We start from the raw sequence: 21,119 nt of genomic DNA, 5'->3' as shown, positions 1-21,119 counted from the left end.
TTTAGCCCCGATATTTTTACATTGGGCTGATTTCGTTTCGACGTAATCGGTTTGCACAAATAGATTCTCTCACGCTTTTTGACATTAAAACATTGCATTTGACATTATTTTGTTCTTATTTTGTTTTACTAAATATAATCTAATTAAAACGGCAAATGACAAAATGTCTCGCTTTATTGTCTTCATGTTTAACATATTGTGCTAAATCCAACACTATTTCATGTCATGTTAGGGTAAGTTCGTAACAATTGTTGAATTATACAGTGCTTAATAAACCACAGACCGCTGTAGCCACGGAGATAGGCGGTATGTGGACAGTGGGTAATGCGGTAAACAAGACGTAACTATCACTATGAAGTCGTCACTACTATTTGAGGACGTCAGCGCAAAAGGTGCCTAACCAACAATTCATATTCGTGCTTATGTATTGTAATTTATTTAAAACATAATAAATTTTGATGCAAAATCGTCCTATCCCTAGTTGTATCCATAGATAACAGATGACTTTGTAAACATCATTTTAGCGCGTATTTTTTTGCCTATGAAGTATTGTAAAGGTAAATTCGAACCTCATTATCTCCATACTTACTGTGGTAAGCTTAGGCCACTTTTGCGCTGACGGCCTCATTTAAGGTACCTATAGTGAGAAATAAAAATAACTGTCGTTCGTCGAATTAAATCCGTGGCATGTGGCCCTTTGGTGAGATACAATACGGTGCTCGTCCTTCTGAAAGCCCGGTTACAACCGCATGGGCCACAGCTTGCGTAGTCTGATTACACGTTGGTTCACAAAAACCGACCGCACGAGGGCCGTGAGCGGATGCAGCGCTGTGATGAAACTGACACAGATTCTAACGCGTATTTGGTAATCGAAATACAGTTCGTGAAAGTCTCGCAGGACGGCAATATCTCGCGCATTGTACATGTCCCACTTATGTGGTGCTCTCGACATTTTGTCGGCACCGAAACCCAAAAGCCGACGGATACTTATATGCCTAATTCTTCTTTCGCCGAATCGTCATTGTTCGTTAACACAAGTACGGATATGTATGTAAATGTGTACGTGCATTTTGCGTATTGTTATGTGTTGTGTGCCAGATTTGGGGAGTGAAATTGCGATCTCTGATTGGCGTGTTACGACGACGTTGCTACATTTTCGCCTTGTATTCAACTCCATGAGAAGTTGCAGGTATTGCTTTACACCTACCAGGTCAATCGTTCGCGTATATGTACTAGATAATAAATTACAATATATAAGTAGGTAATGTGCACTGTACACACGCTACGTACGTGATTTGACGTCATTCAAAAGAATAATATAATTTCTCACTTCTCTATTATCCAAAGGCATCTAACAATAATTGTACGGGTAGCGTCATAAACCTTTTGTACAATTTGCGAACAACAATAAGATAATGTTCGATGCTGAAAGGGTTCATGGTTTTACACATTTTTAGAAGTATCGTGTATCCTACATACTACACATTTAAGGTAATTCATTAAAAATCTGTCTTAGTTCTGATAAAGTTTATTGATCGCCCTTATGTCATATAAATACTGCTTAAATAGCTTTCTATCAAAATCAAATTTAAGATTTAATTATCACTTGATTCGCACGTTTTCTTTGGTATATTTACTCTTGACTCGCACTCGACAGAGACCTGTGTCTTTGATCTATGGCTATCTTGGGATAAGTATGTGTGCTGGTAGCATACTATTGACATTAGCAAGTGTATAGCTAAATTGTGGCGCGTCCATCGAAACTGTAACCATTTTGCTTTACTTATTAACTACGGGTAGACTAGTCATATACCTATATGAACCGCTGTATAATCGCGGAATAAAAAGTGCAAGACATGCAGCGGAAAACAAAACAGTGCACATCAACTATTTCAGTATTTTACGGGTAGAAAGAACACTGAAATCTGCGAAGGCACGTATGCAATCTAAACATTGCTGATGATCTAGTCTGTAGTATTGTGAGGAGAATAAACAAATCTGCAAATACTGCGTCACTGCGACGCCTCAGACAACAAAAGCCACTGTCCTCGGAGAGCACATTCTTCGCCCTGAGGATATTTCCGAGGAAAGCAGTCCAGTTATGCTGGATTTGGGTTCGGATAAAAAAATCAGATATCTGTGAAAGTCACAATGGATCGATGTAGGTCGCAGTGACGGTTTATAGTTCAATCACGCGTTGTGGGCAATAACAATAATAAGCTTTAATAATGAGGCAGTATAATGATTTATGGGAAAATGCGGGTTGCAACGTATGTAAGAAAATAAAAAGATACGAGTGGATTTGGACTCATAAGTATTTTGAGTCCGATCTTCAGTCGTTCCTTCCTTGCTATGTTGGGGGAGGCTTGAAGAGGGGAGAAAGACATTTGAAATATATTTAAACTTTCTCAGCACCCATCTTATTTAGGACAAAGCATCTTGAATGGGCTGCGCTCATAATGAATGATCAGTCTTAAACGGGCATGCAACTTCGATGACCTCGAGCTACTGTTAACACTCTGCTTTTCCGTTCATTGTAATTGTAGTATTGATTACCTTGTTTTACTTATTTATACTTATGTAGCTATTCTCTTGTTCTTGGCTATACTGGTGATAAGAAGTGTTGAATTCTCACCAGTTTGTGTCGCCGTTTCGTCGAATTTCTACCACGAACCAATGAGGAGTTCCGATTGAAAGATCACTTAAGATCGTCGTCCACAAATTGATTATAAATATTCATTTGTTAGCTTAGTGGTGATTCATAATTATTACTTGCTCCAAATTTAGTCGTGGGACTTTTGAATAGTATTTTAAGGCCCAGTAAGTAATTTATTCAGGAACGAAAATGTCGCTTTTATATTTCGCATTTTATTTTGTTCGCAACGTGTTCGACAGCAAAGGGGAGACTGTTTGTATAAGTTTATCGTCTGGTATAAGATCAAATATCATTAAAAATTAAAAATACAATATGTATCTTTGTGCTCTCTGCTTACACAATGTTGGTTTGTAATGAGGACATTCGTAATGTCATCCAGTGTCGCCGCACCGGGCCACCAGCCACAACCACAAAACACAACCACCGACCTATTTCCTGTTGTTTTCATACAATTTATATGGACTCGCTGCACACGGTTGACGCCGGTGGCCGCCACACGTTACATATAAAATGTATGAAAATAATTGAAAATATGCCGGTGCGTATATCCGGCATATGGTATATGCGGTAATATGGTGCATATGCGTTTTGTGGTTGTGACCTGTGGCCCGTGTGCGGAGTGACTCTAAGGTGTTAATGCACTTTCCAGGCTCGGTTCGGGCAGCGAGTGCGTTGGCGGGTCGGGCGGCGGCGCGCCCTCTCCGCAGTCGGCGCGCGTCTCTTCGAACGGCGCTGGCGGGATGGCGGTGAGCCGCGTGCCCAGCCCGTTGCACGACGGAAATACGCCCGTCGCAGAAAACTGGTGCTTCACACAAGTAATGCCAACAAAAATTTACTTCGCTACGCGCTTTATAATATGTTTTAATCTTTTTAGTTTTTCTTGGAACGAAGTTCCTTATGGGACGATGCGGAGGGGTACCCTAACCGGAAAAAAAACGTCCGTAACGTAAGATTTTTTCTATTTAGTTTGTTATCAACAGATGTCGCTGCGCGTAAATTCAACAATAACTGAATCGCGGTGACGAGATGTTACATAGTTGATAGACGTTCTCGTATTTCTCTTGCTAAATCATACTTACCTGGCGTAGGGGATACCGTGATCATGCAGGCGGTTCCCCCAGGGCGAGACTGCTCCATTGCATTGCGGAGTGGTTGACCTATGCGATTATTTTTATTTTTATCAATAAAAAAATCATAATAAATAATATATAGCCGAATAATTTAATTTCTTTATACCTCGAATAGAACTTAAAATTAATATTTTTGTAATAAAGAACTTCGTTCCTATCCGGTGTCCTACGACACCACACATTTTTATTTCTTTACTAGTGATCTCGAGGGGTTATTCTAGATTCACCGAACTAGTAGGTGAGCTCACGGGGCTCAAACCGGGAGTGTTATTAACACTAACCCTAGAAAGAGCAGTGTTTCGCAGAATCTACCACCGGATCGGAAACGCAACAAACTGAGAAGATCCCGCGAGAAACTCAGTGGGCTTTTCATCGTTGCTAAGCAATTATATGTATGTTTATAATAAACTCGTTAATTGGTAACCTAGAGCATAGTCGCAGCCTCGCTGTGTTGCCTCGGACTTTTGACCACCATTTGAAGGCTGATGCTTTAACAATGTACATGTGAAATTACCGACGTAAACCGTAAAGTAAAATATTGAATAAAAATAGAGGGGAAGAAGAAATATCATGTATTAAATTAAATCTGAGGACGATTATGAATATTATTTCAGTAGCATACATTTTATTAAAATATAATTATAATAAACTAACGACCCGCCCTCGCTTCGCTTCGGAAACATTAAAACACACATGAAACAAAAAAAAAAAAAAAATTTAAAAAAAGTAGCCTATGTTCATCAGGGACAATGTCGGCTTCTAATGGAAAAAGAATTTTTCAAATCGGTCCAGTAGTTTCGGAGCCTATTCGAAACAAACAAACAAACAAATCTTTCTTCTTTATAATATTAATAATTAATAATTATAATTATAATAAATTGACAACTCTTTGTCTGTTTCCGGACAAATCCCTTTTCCCAGTCTTAGTGGCGCACAGCTCTAGTTTAAAGTAGTAATAGATAATACATCTGCATGGTCGTAATCATAAACATTCTACATACCTATACGAGCTATGTCATAATATTATATGGAGTTTTGAAGCGAACCAACGAATATTAAATGATAAAACTGTTTACCGAGGCCGTTATCGGTGAACTTGAAACATAACGCGCACATGCATATTGTATTTATATAACATAATTGTGTTTAAACAAGGAAGTACATGACGGTGGAAAACCGATGTGGACGCAGAGACTGTTTGTGCGTCACGTTTGAAGCTACTCGGATTTTGCGGAATGTCGCTCTCGCTATGTGCACAACGTGACAAGAAATTACTTAGCTTACACATGCGCTTGCATTATTACAATGAAACTTTAATTATTTAATACGAGACTGGTTCGATTAACGTCACGTGTATCATTATCGTCTTTTTTTTTTATTGCTTAGATGCGTGGACGAGTTCACAGCCCACCTGGTGTTAAGTGGTTACTGGAGCCCATAGACATCCACAACGTAAATGCGCCACCCACTCACAAGAGGTCCTACCACCAGTAATTACGCAAATTATAATTTTGTGGGTTTCTATTTTATTACACGATGTTATTCCTTCACCGCCTGAGATTCGAACACCGGTGCATCGCTCAACACGAATGCACCGGACGTCTTATCCTTTAGGCCACGACGAAATGCCGCCACCCACCTTGAGATATGAGTTCTAAGGTCTCAAGTATAGTTACAACGGCTGCCCCGCCTTTCAAACTGAAACGCATTATTGCTTCACGGCAAAAATAGGCAGGGTACTGGTACCTACCCGCGCTGACTCACAAGAGGTCCTACCACCAGTCTTAATCAATTTAGGTACGTTACGATGTTTCCTTATATCGTTCACGACAACTCGGATCTAGAAACAAAGCCGTTATTGGAGCGACCGTTGTGCGACTTAACCATCGACCCGATGCTGCCTTTTTTATATTTTTTGTCCAAAAAAATATCTATTTAGTTTGCGAGCACTAACGGTATTTTTCGGTTGCCGCCCGACGTAGCGGCACGTACACTTATTAAGGTCTCATTCAGTTTTGACGACCAACAACCTGCTGATGTATCATTTCTACACGACCGTTTTATAACGGAATCAAAACCCACTAATCTGCTACCATTTACTACCACTGCTAGATGTGGTAGTGCCTAAATAATATAATGGCTACCTACAGCGGTAAAGCCTTCGCTAAATACACGTGTAAGAATACTCCCGGTCGTTGATACACGTGTCAGCTCGCGATAACCATGTTCATCATTATTAAGTAAGTAATGCGTCACTAAAAAAATTGTCACAATATATTTGTAATGTACTTTTTTAAAGCGTTTGAAAGATTTGATCCTTTACTTAGTTATTCATAAAAGCAAACTTCTCTGTCTCATTTGCAGTATCAGACCAATGTAACTTAAGCTATATGTATGTATGAATATTTAGTAATCTATACTAATATTATAAAGCTGAAGAGTTTGTTTGTTTGAACGCGCTAATCTCAGAAACTACTGGTCCGATTTGAAAAATTCTTTCAGTGTTAGATAGCCCATTTTTTTCCTTTTGAAAGTTTCCGCTGCGTGCGCTGCGGAAACGGTTAAAGTTTCGCTTAAATAATGTATGACAGAATTGTTCCCCTTTAAAAGGTCTAAAAAAAAGTCCGCGACAGCATATGCAGTCTATATGTTAAGGTTGGCTCACTATAATGTTTTTTATGCTGTAAAATTTAGCGTTATGCCAAAGTAGCTATTCCACGCGGTCGAAGTCGCGGGCAAAAGCTAGTAATTTATATAATCTCGTCCGTGGAATTTGCAAACGGATGTTATCAGCGTATCCACAAAGTTACGGGGATGATGTGGTCGGCCTTGGAACGGGTCGGCGACCGGGCGAAGACCCCAGGCAGCACCGCAAGCCAAGCAACGGTCGGGGGCAACGACCAACCTGCGCCCGCCATTCTACGCCTATTCCTCCTGACCTTCGTCTAACTCCACATGTCCATATACTGTACGCCATAAAAAATACTCCATCGACCATGTCATAATTCACAAATCGTGATACGGCGCAACCAAACATTTTATCTCAGATAAATGCTTTATCTATCTGCTAAAATTAAATTCAATGTCAGCGGAATTACCTCGCAAAATATTGAAAAGGAAAAAATATCAATGTATTATGCTAGTCCCACAAAGTGATTACCTGTGGCATTCTAACCTTGAATCATGCATGAAGGTTTACTATTTAGTTCACAATAAAAGTTTATTTGCCATAAATAAGTCATTAAACGCTTGTCCGGCAATGCAACTTGTTTGTTTTACATAGCATGCAGCGATTAGAATCAAAACACAAAGGACTGGCTTTGTATTAAATAGCAACTTGGATCTTCAAGTAAGATTTGTTAGTGATGAGAAATCAAATATAAAAGTTGCTTCAACGACACATTTGCAAAAGCGTAATTTGTTATATATCTATAGAATATTCACTGCATAGTATAAAACAAAGTCGCTTTCTCTGTCCCTATATCCCTATGTATGCTTAAATCTTTAAAACTACTCAACGGATTTTGATGCGGTTTTTTTTAATAGATAAAGTAATTGAAAAGGAAGATTTATATGTATAATAGCATCCATTAAATAGTCGTTAGTTGAATATAAGTAACGTTTTTCAATTTCGAGTCAGTAGTAGATAGATAGACAGTTAATTTAGATTAAAAATTCGTTTTCTTTTGTTTCAGGTCAAAGTGGTGAAATTCAGTTACATGTGGACAATAAACAATTTTAGTTTTTGTAGAGAAGAAATGGGTGAAGTGTTAAAATCATCGACTTTCTCAGCTGGTGCTAGTGATAAATTAAAATGGTGTCTTCGCGTCAATCCAAAAGGACTCGATGAAGAGAGCAAAGACTATTTATCGTTATACTTATTATTAGTCTCGTGTAATAAATCAGAAGTGCGGGCAAAGTTTAAATTTTCAATATTAAATGCTAAAAGAGAAGAAACTAAAGCAATGGAATCGCAACGGGCGTACAGATTCGTGCAAGGAAAAGACTGGGGATTCAAAAAGTTTATCAGAAGGTGAGCGTTATCATCAATTCTTACCAACTCAGCTTTACTAAATTTGGTAACGATTATTTATAAACTGAATTAGAGAATTCAGAAAATAACAGTTTATTTAATAGTCTTATTATTTTACTAAACAAAACCGATCCACTTATTTGGTTTGACTTTGATTTCGTAACTAAAGCCAAACTTCACAGGATCATATGATTTTCTTATCGAAATCGCCCCACCATTTCGGAATCTATATGGAATGCACATACATACATCGACTTTTCTATGTATAGATTCGACCACGTACACCGTTATAAAAAAATAATTTCCCACAAACGGCTATTGATATTGAAACAAATTTTGTTACTAAGGTTGGGTTTTATTTGCGGCAACTGCGGCCCAATTAAACTAGAACGGGAAAAGACCCCCCTGATAATGCTATTTCAATTTCATTCCCCATCGTTGTTATCGTGTACGTTTGCGGGGCTCGTGCACCATTTTAATATGACCTCAGACTATGTACTCAAACTATAGTTAAACAGATCAATGTATATTAGTCGTCGATCGTAAAAATATCAGTTTGCAAAGGGTGAAAATCATTTATTAATTTATTTTGTTGACAAATTTTTCAAAGTCATAACGTTTTATTTGTATTAGCTGTTTATTTCAACAAACGATAGTCGTCATTTGTTTACCGTTAAAACACATAATTACCGCGAACATTATCATACCTAGATCGGCCAGGTACCAATTACGACTTCGAATAATTTCACTGGAAACGGTTGACTAATAAAAACAGGCTTCGAAGTTTTTGATAGTCGCAGGTGATTGACCCCCCGGTATTTGCGTATTTTATTCTTGTATATATACTAAAGAAGTGAATATATTTGTGACACGGTCGCACGTTCTGCTGCAAACAAGTCTACACGATATTGGCAAGACTTTAGGACGGTATCGCTGTTAGGTTAAGGAACTCTGCATAAGGCGGCTTTTATCAGTTTTTATTTAAAAAAAGAAACCGTTTTTATTACATATTATATATACATAGTTACGAATTGTTTTAAATTTTCGCTGTTTATAAATATTTTAATTGCTCAATTTAACGGGTTCTTACTACGCTTTTTAGTTCTTGTGCGATCCAAAACACACTTGTGCTTCTAAAACATACTATATGTTTATATCCTTAATGTATATTTTTAAATATCTTCAAGATGTGTGATTTTTAAATAATTTTAAGATGTAAGAAACCGTAATAAAAAAATAGCATTATTTATCGGATTCTTACCACGTATTTTAAATTAGATGAGTTTTCGATATTTCAGCCTTGTCACAAGTGCCCTCATCGTGGATAGACTAATATAATAAAAAATAAAAAGAGCAAAGAAAGTTAGGAGCAGAGAAATGTAGAAATGAAATACTCAATAAGATATCTAGAGATTGATAATGTGGTAATGGGTAATCCCCATCTTTCTTTAAATCGATGGAGTATTTTGCAAATCAGGAAAATTTCAGTTAGCTCTAAAGTAATCTGAAATCTCGGAAAAGATAAGTTAAGGATATTTTTTTGATAAGTGATAATAATAGGGTTTATTTTGTATAGTGTTAGGATTGTTGGTTTTCTATACAGTGGTTATAAAAATAGTTCACTGTCGAAATTGAACAAGGTAATTTACAGGTAAATGTCGTAGTCAACTCGGGACGAGTTATCGACAGCCAGTGTTGACACCCTAAAACAAACTGAAAAGAAAGTGGTTGTGGGGTGTCGACACCGCCTCAACTTTTCGCGTGGATGTCGTATTGTAAACACTAACGTGACCCAGCCTTAAGATCCTGTTTGAAGGATGTCAAACCGGAACTTACGGTCTATCCGTGATCATGGCGCTTGCAACAACGCCGAAATAACGGGAAATTTAGTGAATTAAAAAAATTATGTTAAGAATCCCTTAAATGACTATAATGCCTAAATCAACTATAAACGCAAAACATTTGCCAGTGGTAGGACGTATTTATAGGCCCGCTCGGGTAGGCACCACCGTTCTACCTATTTATGTGGCCGTGCTGCTCTGCGTTCTAGTAGAACAGCCTGTGTACAGTACAATCGCACACCTCTGAGTTTCTCGCTGGAGCTTCTCGCCGGGTTGCGATGATGATTCGGTAGATTCATTCAGCTGTTAGCAAATCCCACCTTTCCTGGCTGAGCCTATGCTGGCTCTCTTGCCCTGGTGAAACTGGAAAGGCTTACGGGCCAACAGTAATCCCTCAAACACAAAAAAAACAACTGGACAACGACCTCAACTCTCGCATGCATGACGGCATTCAGGATGTGATGTCTATGGCCTCTGGTAACCAATTCACACCAACTTCTCTGCGCAATAAATGCATTAAATATGTACAGCCAAAGGAGCCGTAACGTAGAATGTTATTTATTGTAGATATCGCGACACCACCCTGCCTATTTCTGCCGTGAAGCATTAATGCGTTTCGGTTTGAAGGGTGGGGCAGCCGTTGTAACTATACTTGAGACCTTAGAACTTATATCTCAAGGTGGGTGGCGCATTTACGTTGTAGATGTCTAAGGGCTCCAGTAACCACTTTACACCAGGTGGGCTGTGAGCTCGTCCATACATCTAAGCAATAAATAATAAAACCCTCTAGCTAAATACACAAAACGCGCAGAAAATATAACTGACATGTCTATTTGATTATTTCAGAGATTTCCTGCTCGACGAGGCCAATGGTTTATTACCCGAAGATAAACTGACGATATTCTGCGAAGTGTCAGTTGTAGCGGATAGCATCAACATCAGCGGGCAGAGCAACGTGGTTCAGTTCAAAGTGCCTGAGTGCAGATTGTCAGACGATTTAGGAGCTCTCTTTGATAACGAAAGATTCTCTGATGTCACGCTAGCCGTGGGCGGCAGGGAGTTTCAAGCGCATAAAGCTATATTAGCAGGTTAGTAAAGTCAATACAATAACATATATTTGGTATTATTGGTAATTTGGTAGTATTGTGTGCTTATAAGCCGTCGTGGCCTAAAGGATAAGACGTCCGGTGCATTCGTGTTGAGCGATGCACCGGTGTTCGAATCTCAGGCGGGTACCAATTTTTCTAATTAAATATGTAGGTACTTAACAAATGTTCACGATTGACTTCCACGGTGAAGGAATAACATCGTGTAATAAAAACCAAAAGACCCGCAAAAATTCTAATTTGCGTAATTACCGGTGGTAGGACCTCTTGTGAGTCCGCGCGGGTAGGTACCACCGCCCTGCTTATTTCTGCCGTGAAGCAGTAATGCGTTTCAGTTTGAAGGGTGGGGAGCCGTTGTAACTATACTTGAGACCTTAGAAGTGGCGCATTTACGTTGTAGATGTCAATGGGCTCCAGTAACCACTTAACACCAGGTGGGCTGTGAGCTCGTCCAGACATCTAAACAATAAAAATTAAAAAAAGCAGGCAGTAAGTTTGTACCAAAACTTTCTACCACCATACCTATGTCTGTGTCATGGGGAGGGACTAACCAATAATATCTCCACCATGATCATGATTTTTATGATTTAATTTACGTAATAATATTTACGTCCCATTTGCCAGCATAATAAACAAAATTTTAAGTTAAAACGATTGTTTTCACAATGTTAATAATTTCAAATAGTCCAGCCACGTGAATCATTTATTAATTGCGTCGTAACTGTAACTGTATACTGAACAAAAAAGTTATTAATAATATTAAATTAGGTTATAGGTACGCGATAAGAGAACGGACGGGAAATTGTAGGTTTTTTTTAATAAAATTACATTTTAATATTTTGGTTCATTTCTGTTTTAGACGATTTTTTTTGGGGGCATGTTTTGCTACCGTGTTCGTTTGACTATTGCACATGGTTCGGGGAATCAAAAACTGCTTTACTTTTTGTTAAATATATATTTAAAAGAATAATTTTAATTACGTAATTTATAAATCTTCAAAAACTTCAATAGGTGGAACGCTTGTGTGTTTTGTTTTAACTCCGAAGTCAAACATGTTTATAAAATAAATATATAGTTAACACGTCAATCATGCAACGTAATGTTCATGATATGATTACTCCTAATTTATGAATCGTACCTACCTTCCTTCCTACCTACCTACGTACTTACATACCTTCATATTGTACAGCTTAAATTGGCTTAATACAGTTGATTGAATTGTTTTAGCGCTTTGAATAAAACTATCGTTTTTTTTTTAATTCTAAACAAAAGACTACTTAGAGCATATGGCTATACGTATTGTTCTCTGAAATTTAGCAATGGGCGTTTTCCTATCGATAATATGGTGATGCTGAGATATCGCCAAATTACAAATTCCACCAAAATCTACAAAAACATCTGCCAGTATTAGTAATTGTTATTATAATGATAAATACGATCTAATTTCAAAATAGCAGTTCATTTAGAATGTGTTTTAATTTTCATGTCAATAAATTTAAAATGATAAGAGCTTAAATCGCTCAGCAAGGTTTTTTTTAAATCATTAATGTGGAATCAGTTTACTTGGGTTTTTTATTATTCCATAAATTGTTTTTTCCTATTTGCTATGAGGCAACATTCAAAAACTATTTTTTTTGCTAAGTTGTTTGGACGAGCTCACAGCCTACCTGGTGTTAAGTGGTTACTGGAGCCCATAGACATCTACAACGTAAATGCGCCACCCACCTTGAGATATCAGTTCTAAGATCTCAGTATAGTTACAACGGCTGCCCTACCCTTCAAACCGAAACGCATTACTGCTTCACGGCAGAAATAGGTAGGGTGGTGGTACCTACCTGCGCGGACTCACAAGAGGTCCTACCTAAACGCATTTTTTTTTTTAAATTATATTTATTGACATTTCAGCGCGGAGTCCTGTGTTCGCTGCGATGTTCGAACACGAAATGGAAGAGAGGAAGAGGAATAGAGTCGACATAACGGACGTCGATCATGAAGTATTAAGAGAAATGTTACGTTTCATATATACGGGCAGAGCGCCCAATTTGGATAAGATGGCCGACGATCTGCTAGCTGCGGCCGATAAGGTATTATTCTATTGTAATTCATTTTTCGTAATTAGTTACAGGCAAGCTCGAAACTGGATAAAATGATAATATGTTAAAGAATTTCCGTTTTTTTTTTAATACGCTTTTATTAGCTTCTGTCGTATGTATGTTAGTATGTAACGGAATCTTTGAACATGATTTTGAATCCCTTCAAAACGTCGAATTAACTCGAAATTTGGTATACTTTAAAGGACCGATGACAATTAAATTTTTAAAAAAATATTGAAAACATAGAAATTCAACTAAAAAATTTAAAATAAATAATAGTATAAAAAAACTAACAAAATACGCTTTTGTAGAAAATCCAACTAAAAATTAGAAAATAAATTTTAATAAATTTGAATTAATAATAGTGTAAGAAAAAATTATTTTATTGTAAAAAAAAGCGCAAACATTTGATCGTGTTACGTCTATGCGTTGACGGTACAGAATTGTCAGAGCCGAACTTCTCTCTTCTCTTCTCTTCTTCGACGAAAGGTCTCTGGAGGCTTCGGGGCAAACTCGAAGTCTCCTGGCTCCAAATTACTTTCCAAATAAAATGAAAAAAAAATTCAGTCTAGATTTTCAATAAATAATTTATTGTGTGAAACCACGTAGATTCTCTTAGTATTTAACAAAACCTGCATAAATATAATCGGAAACAAGAATTATCTGAAATTAAATTTTAGTGTTAACTTTAAGTAAAACAGCGAAAAAAAGAATATCGAAGGAGAACCAAAAGACGTTTACTAGTTGTTTACTTGTCGGAATTTGAAAGGATTTTTTTGATTGAAAGTCTCTATTGTGGGGGCTCTCCGTTTGTGGAGGCCTTGTTAGTACATCGATAGCTATAGAGTTCGGGAATGGAACGATTTGATGAAGACAATTCTGATTATGTCTTATGATGCTTATGACGACGCTTGTAGCTGAAAGTAAGTATTGTACTTTTTGACGAAGCACGTTGCTGATAACTCTGTTTCTATAATGTGACGAAGCGTGTTGCGGATAATAATATGTTTAAAAAAAGTGTTATTTCATTATTGCGAAAAATTATTCTGTTTCTGTAATTTTAGACTTGTGTGACAGAGACCTATGTTTAGTGGTTGATATCAAATCGTTGATGTGCCGACAATGGACTTTGTTTTTTTCATCTTCTATAAGAAGTCGAGCTCGTAGCTCGCCTTATGTTAAACGCTTATCGGACTTAGTGGCATTGGAATGACTGCCTCGATTTTGAGACCGGAACGCAAATGTATTTTATTTCATTAAACACACTCGTATAAGGAATGTAATGAGGATGACTAGTTAGGGACAATTTTACTTGCCTATTTCTACTGCGAAACAATAATGCTTTTCTTTACCTATGCCGAAAGCCTTGAGAGGCTATTTTAGCTTCGCCTTGACGTGTAGGTGAACTCACGTGGCTCAAACCGGGAGTGTTGCTAACACTAAGAAGATTCGGCGAGAAATTCAATGGGCTAAATAATGCAGTTTTCATTATGGAATACTCATACAAAACAATTGAAATTTGGACTACACGTCTCGAGATGTCTATTCACTAGATGGCCTCTCACCTCACAATCATATAAAACAACAAATAAAAGCTTGTAACTTTAGAACAACCGTCAATGTTCATTTCATTATAGTTTAGAAGCATTTTATAGTTTAAATAAGACACATACGGCTTTAATAGGACACAAAATGGTACGAATTTTTTTTTTTTTAACTCTAAACGCGATGTAAGAAATTTGTCAAGTAAATATCTTGAATGTGCAATTTAAGTTGCAAAGTTTCGAATGATGCAAACGTGTCTATTTGTTATCGCGTTTTGACACTATGCCAAACGTTGCTTTCCCGATGACTAAGAACCCTAAAAATAAGGGCACTTTGACACGAAACATAATAGAACGAGGACATGTTTATTATTATGATGCTAAGATGTGACACAGTGCGCTTTGAATATTTAAACGCCCATAAAATAAAATCATGAAATGTCTATTAATTGCTTAGTTGAATAACAAAAGCGATAGATAGAAACTGAATGCGTACAACACGTTGTTATTGCGGTAGAGATACACCACGAAGGCTACGTCAGGCCGATTGACCTTTTGACGTAATGTTCTCCACAAAAAAAAAAACATTTTAGTAAAACAAATACCTATAATTTTTTATCTGTGGTCACACTACGTAAATAGTAGACAATATATTTGCGGAGTATTTTGGAGTTTATCTCTGTTTGTTCAGAGACCGTTGGGCTTATATTATGAGGCCGTCGGCGCATAATTGGCCTAAGCTTACCGTAGCTAGGCATGGAGGTAATGAGGTTCGAATTTACATTTACACTGCATCGTAGGCAAAAAAACACTCGCAAATTTTTTTTTTACAATGCCACCTGTTTTCTTTTTATGAAACTAGGGATAACCCGGTTTTGCGTCAAAATTTACTGTTTTTTATATTTACATTTTATTGCTTAGATGTGTGGACGAGCTCACAGCCCACCTGGTGTTAAGTGGTCACTGGGGCTCGTAGACACAACATAAATGCGCCGCCCACCTTGAGATATAGTTCTAAGGTCTCAGTATAGTTACAACGGCTACCCTACCCTTCAAACCGAAATGCATTGCTGCTCTACGGTAGAAATAGGCGGGATGGTGGTACCTACCCGTGCAGACTCATAAGAGATTCTACCTACCTACCACCAGTTCTTAAATACGTTGCAATATAAGTATACGCACGAATATGAAACATTGTGGGTTAGGCCACTTTTGCGCTGACAGCCTCATATTATTGTACTCGTATTAACGAGCTTATCCAAGTGTCACTGTAAAATGTTTTCGGCGATGAATGCTTGATCACAGTTGACATTAGGACGTTGACGTTGACATTAGTTGACGAGATTTGTGTTCGAACGATCATACGCGGGAACAGGGCGCAGTAATGGAAATGGTCGAACAAGTGTCAATTATAATAATAAGTGTATGATCGAAATTCGATTATAACCACTCAAAATTTAGGTTTAGTTTATGTAACCAATTCAATTTCTCTAATTATTGGCATAAAAAAACATTTTTTACTCAACTATTTAAAAAAAAATCGTAATACGCGAGAATAGCCTAGTCACTAAACAAAAAAAGATAGAGAAAATCCGTTGACAAACAGAAAACAAAACCTAACTGTTTTTTATCTTTACCTATTTATACACATGTAGATAAGATTTCGATATAGTGAAGTTTGTTAGACTCCGTTTTAATTAAAACTACTATTACGGTCGAATCTCGCGCTTATTGTTTCGCTTAATACGCGACATTTATCTTTTTATTTAAAGGTCTGTTTTATTTGGTATTAGCATCTACGATTCGATGTTTCAAATTGAACTTAAATTAAGTTTACACCATTCAAATAGCTGAAGAGGTTTTTTTGTTATGGTATTTTTTCCAAATTTTAACCTTTAAATAGTTCTCCTATGAAATTGAAAAAATGTTGCTTAAACCAAATAGACTTTCACCCCTCGATATTCTTTCCGACATATGGAATACTGGAATACTTTCAAATATCGTGGTCATGGTCGTCCGTAAAATGAGTCTTATTTATGCATAGGAAAACCAGAAAAGAACTTCGTTAGCAGCATTTCAACTTTTAAAATTGTATTTTATTCTAAATACTATGTTTTTACGATATTTTGTTACGCGCTGGGGTTCGGTATAAATAAAAATTCTACAAATTAAAACTGTATTAAACACTTAGAACACTCAGGTGATTCGTTCGCTGTTTCGCTTCGAGTACTTAGTTCCGATTACTGACTTTGTGCCATCTCTGTAACGCTTTTATAGTCGATACGACATCTCTAGATTTATCGAGAACATTCTGGACAAGTCGAGTAGCTTCGATGTGTGTTTTCGCTATCTGATAATAGATGGCGTTGTACTTCTCGAGCGTACTAGATTTTACTAGTTCCTTTGATATTCGTTTCGGCGATAGATGGTGTTACACTTACCGGCGTAACGATGTAAAAAATTTTTTTATGGGAAATTTATCGTAAAAATTACGAGGCAGGGATTTAAAAAAAATATGGAAAAATATATTTTAATAATAAAATTGTGTCGTATTGTTACAGTATGCATTGGAGCGACTAAAAGTGATGTGCGAAGAGGCGCTGTGCTTGAGTCTCTCAGTGGAGACCGCCGCGGACACCCTCATACTCGCAGACCTGCACTCCGCCGACCAGCTCAAAGCGCAGACCATAGATTTCATTAACACGTCAGTCGTTTTCTTTATTACCTCACTGCGGTAGAATTAGTATACGAGTTCTCTTTGATTCTAGAGCTGTGGACATTAAGTCGAAGCTAGTGTCAATAGTTACTATATCAATCTTCAAACTGGACGATTTCCGATTGCTGCAATTGAAACATCAACCTTATATCTCGATGTGGACGGAGGCGGCATTCACATTGTGATATATTTAGTTTCCGGTAACCACTTAAACGGGTGGTCTAGGAACTCATACTATGATAAGTTACACACATAGTTGAAAACATGAGTGGATGAAGGGGGTTTGAGTGCAATGTTTAAGATGTTTGAGTTTTTATATTAAATGAAGGTGTTATGTGCCTATAAACCACATTAGACTTTAAAGCACCGGTTTTAAAGGCTAATTTTAGAAATTGCATGTAATGAAGTAGTTGTGCACGAAGAAAAGTACAAGTAACAATTTGTATCCATATCCCCTTCGTCCACTTATGTCTTCATTTAGATTAAAAAATTGGTAATCTCCTAAAAATCGACTCGTGGTATTGTGAAACGGAGACGCAGGCAATTGTTTAAGTGCGATTAAACTTATTGTTTTCAGGAGCCACGCGACGGACGTGATGGACACGGCCGGCTGGAAGAACATGATCTCGTCGCACCCGCACCTCATCGCGGAGGCGTTCCGCGCGCTCGCGACCCAGCAGCAGCAGATCCCGCCCATCGGGCCGCCGCGGAAACGTGTGAAGCAGGCCTAGTGAGTAGCGCGCGCCGCCCGCCACTCGCCCCCATACCAAAGACGCGCCCCTCGGCTCGCACCCGTCCGAGCCGTCCGAGCCGTGCGAGCCGTCCGAGCCGTGCGAGCCGCCCGAGCCGTGCGAGCCGTGCGAGCCGTTCGCCGAGCGCCGGCCGAACGCGCGGACCACTCGCCGACCTCGGTTCGCTATCATTGATCTCAGGAGCGTGCGGATCCAACCTGGACGCTACTATATGCGCGTTTGTGTAGTTTTATAATTGTAGGCTTCGAATTAATATTTTTACGTGTATGTCGTTTCGTGAACGTTCTCCCGGCCGTGTTTAAATGTAAATTATTGCTATGTGATGAATATAAATATACGGCTCGTCTCCGGACGGTGTCAGTGTGTCACGTATTGATCTGTGCCGATACTGTAAGTTGGTCGGTCGGCTTCCTTGTGCGGACGACGTGATTATTTTTTTTTTAAATTAGTATCCTGTGCGGTGCGTTTTAAATTAAATTAAAATTGGTGTTCCCCTTTTTCCCTTAGAGTTCAAAATTGTCTAACCGCCTAACCGTGTAAGGTGTAGGCATTTTCGAGACTAGCCGATGTGTAGCGAAGCGTTCGAATGCTATAGATTGTCTAAAGGATCGTCCCACGGCTTCGGATCGACTCTACGATTCTAACGATGCAAGTTTGACGTAGGCATCGCACGCATTTATGTATTGTACGTAGTACCGGCCCGTACGAAGCCGCGCGACTCGTAGACGTAGGGGACTCGAGTGATTGTATAAGTCTATTAAAATTGTTGGTATTGTATATAGATGAGCTACGATCCCACCATTAAAATATATTTCTAAGTACTAACTTGTAAGTGGTATCGCTGGTGACGCCATTTAATTTTTTTTACTGTATCTATAGGGATGCTATTCCAATGACATATTGTGATGTTTCTTTCGTATAATTTCCATAGGGTATAGAAACGAGCTTTCGTTTTGTTGTGGCGATTATCCTGAATAATTTAAAGAATTAAAATGTATAGTTGTTGGTTCCGCTTCATTGATTGTAAATTGTGTGTCATGCTCATATCGCCACCATGCACTTATCCTCTGTGATTTGCTCACTACATACATTTCTCATATGTATAAACATTAAGCAAATTGCGTCGTATCTTCGTCTATTTATTAGTATTATATTATCTTAATTACCTTAATTTTTCAATGACAACTTAGAAAACTTTTTAATACTTTATTTATCTAAAGTGTCTCCCCGTTTTATAAGTAAAAATACCGAAATGAATTAATAATTATAATTGTATGTACCGTGGCCAATAATATTTAATACCATTTTATACCCACTTTCAAAAATATAAATTGAATACCTACGACAGCCGTTGTCGTGTATTATAAAAATAGTTACATGAAAAACGATTGTCAAAAGTAACTGTGATTTTCGAAATTGTCAGTAAGTTGAGCAAATAAATGAAATGATGAAACTTGTATTCTTTTATTTATTTTCCGTTTATAATATACAGAAAGCAACAAGATCAATGCTTTTGAAATGTAGGTGTGGCGGAAGATGCTGCGAATACCATAGACTGCCATGACAACTAACGTGTCTATTTTAATAGAGCTAAACATCCAAAAAAGGCTCTTTGCCATCTATCAAGAATGTGTTATGAATTTCTTTGGACACATAGTGCGGTCTTCCAAACATTAATAAGGGAAGTTCATAATTTTAGGTCGCATAGAAGGCAAGCACGCCATGGTCAGAATACTAGCCAGTGACCTAACACTATGGAACACTATAAAAAAATCACGTGGTCGCGATGCTCAGCAGTAAGGGAACGATAAAGAAGAAGAATAATCTGTAATTTATGGTACTGAACAGTATACTTTTAGTAAACTATGAGTATGTAGTATGTAGGTGTATTTTTACTGGTGGTAGGACCTCTTGTGAGTCCGCGCGGGTAGGTACTACCACCCCGCCTATTTCTGACGTGAAGCAGTAATGTGTTTCGGTTTGAAGGGTGGGGCAGCCGTTGTAACTATACTAAGATCTTAGAACTTATATCTCAAGGTGGGTGGCGCATTTACGTTGTAGATCCATGGGCTCCAGTAACCACTTAACACCAGGTGGGCTGTGACCTCGTCCACCCATCTAAACAATAAAAGAAAAAAATGTAGGTATTTTTTTTATTATTATTTACACCTGATGTACTATGAGTAAGGTAACAAATTTTCCCTATAATAATATGAGAGACTAGCGACCCGCCCTCGCTTCGCTTCGGAAACATTAAAACACACAAGAAACAAAAAATAAAAAATAAATAAATAAAGTAGCCTATGTTCATCAGGGACAATGTCGGCTTCTAATGGAAAAACAATTTTTCAAATCGGTCCAGTAGTTTCGGAGCCTATTCGAAACAAACAAACAAACAAATCTTTCCTCTTTATAATATTAGTATAGACTACACTCTAAGCTTCCTTTTGCGTTTGACGCATAATCGCTACGCGGCAGAAAAACATACATAAATTATTAGATTATACATTTTTTAAATCCAGTGCGACAGACGGTCTACCATCAGAAACAACTTATATTGACCTTACCTATTTCTATAATATCTATAATAAACAGGTACCCTATTTACAGTGAATAAAGGTTCTCGACAAATCCTCGAGGTAGGACAATGAAGTACGGTACCGATAAAACGGGGTGATTAGGGACAAATTCCAACTTGATGAACAATTTTAAGGTAGTTGTTGATGTATTTAATGCTATATCAGGATCAAAATGATTGAGTCTTGGGGGCATCATTGTTATCCAATTTAAAACTATGCAATTAACATTCCAGTTTAAGCAAAAAAAGCAAAAATAAGTGATATCCCTGTTTACCCGGAAATTGGAGTTAATGGGGTCGAAATTAGTGTCAATAGAGAAATTTGCTAGGGCTGGCACTACTTGGTTTTAATTTATTTATTTATTTAGTTGAACCAACAAAGTGATCATCAATGAAAAACATTGAAAAACTGACAAAAGTACATGGCAGATGTCACCTCAATTATAGGTGCAATCGACAGTGCATTGACAACAACAAAAAAATATATATGCTAAAACTTGATTTCATTTGAATACTTATGATTAATTTATTAGATTATACTTTGTTATTTGTTAGTTGGGATATTATCCGCGACAATTTTTTCCTGTAACTTGTGAGACAATTTGAAAAAACATCTGTTTCATCACTTAAAATTAGTTAAACGCAATCGGATAACTACGAAAGAACATTG

The 21,119-nt window shown here is 37.6% G+C and overlaps 1 protein-coding gene across 12 annotated transcripts in view; it reads left to right on the top strand.

Annotated features, from left to right (window-relative positions):
* Positions 1–19,324, top strand: part of rdx (BTB/POZ and MATH domain-containing protein rdx) — a 64,850-nt gene extending 45,526 nt beyond the window's left edge. For 11 of the 12 annotated variants that reach the window (XM_028169972.2, XM_028169974.2, XM_089729856.1 and 8 more), the window contains 6 exons: positions 3,306–3,471; positions 7,482–7,819; positions 10,507–10,748; positions 12,672–12,850; positions 16,965–17,107; positions 17,697–19,324. In XM_028169972.2, the coding sequence (XP_028025773.1) occupies positions 3,306–3,471; positions 7,482–7,819; positions 10,507–10,748; positions 12,672–12,850; positions 16,965–17,107; positions 17,697–17,850 (1,222 nt within the window). In that variant the 3' untranslated portion in view covers positions 17,851–19,324. The remainder of the gene's footprint in view (positions 1–3,305; positions 3,472–7,481; positions 7,820–10,506; positions 10,749–12,671; positions 12,851–16,964; positions 17,108–17,696) is intronic. The other variant, XM_089729857.1, reaches the window with a different exon arrangement.
* Positions 19,325–21,119: the final 1,795 nt, after the last annotated feature.

The sequence above is a fragment of the Bombyx mandarina genome, chromosome 09 (genome assembly GCF_030267445.1).
Source record: "Bombyx mandarina strain Sakado chromosome 09, ASM3026744v2".
NCBI lineage: Eukaryota > Metazoa > Arthropoda > Insecta > Lepidoptera > Bombycidae > Bombyx > Bombyx mandarina.
The sequence above is the reverse complement of the archived record's forward strand: the minus strand, read 5'-3'. Positions and strand labels throughout refer to the sequence as shown.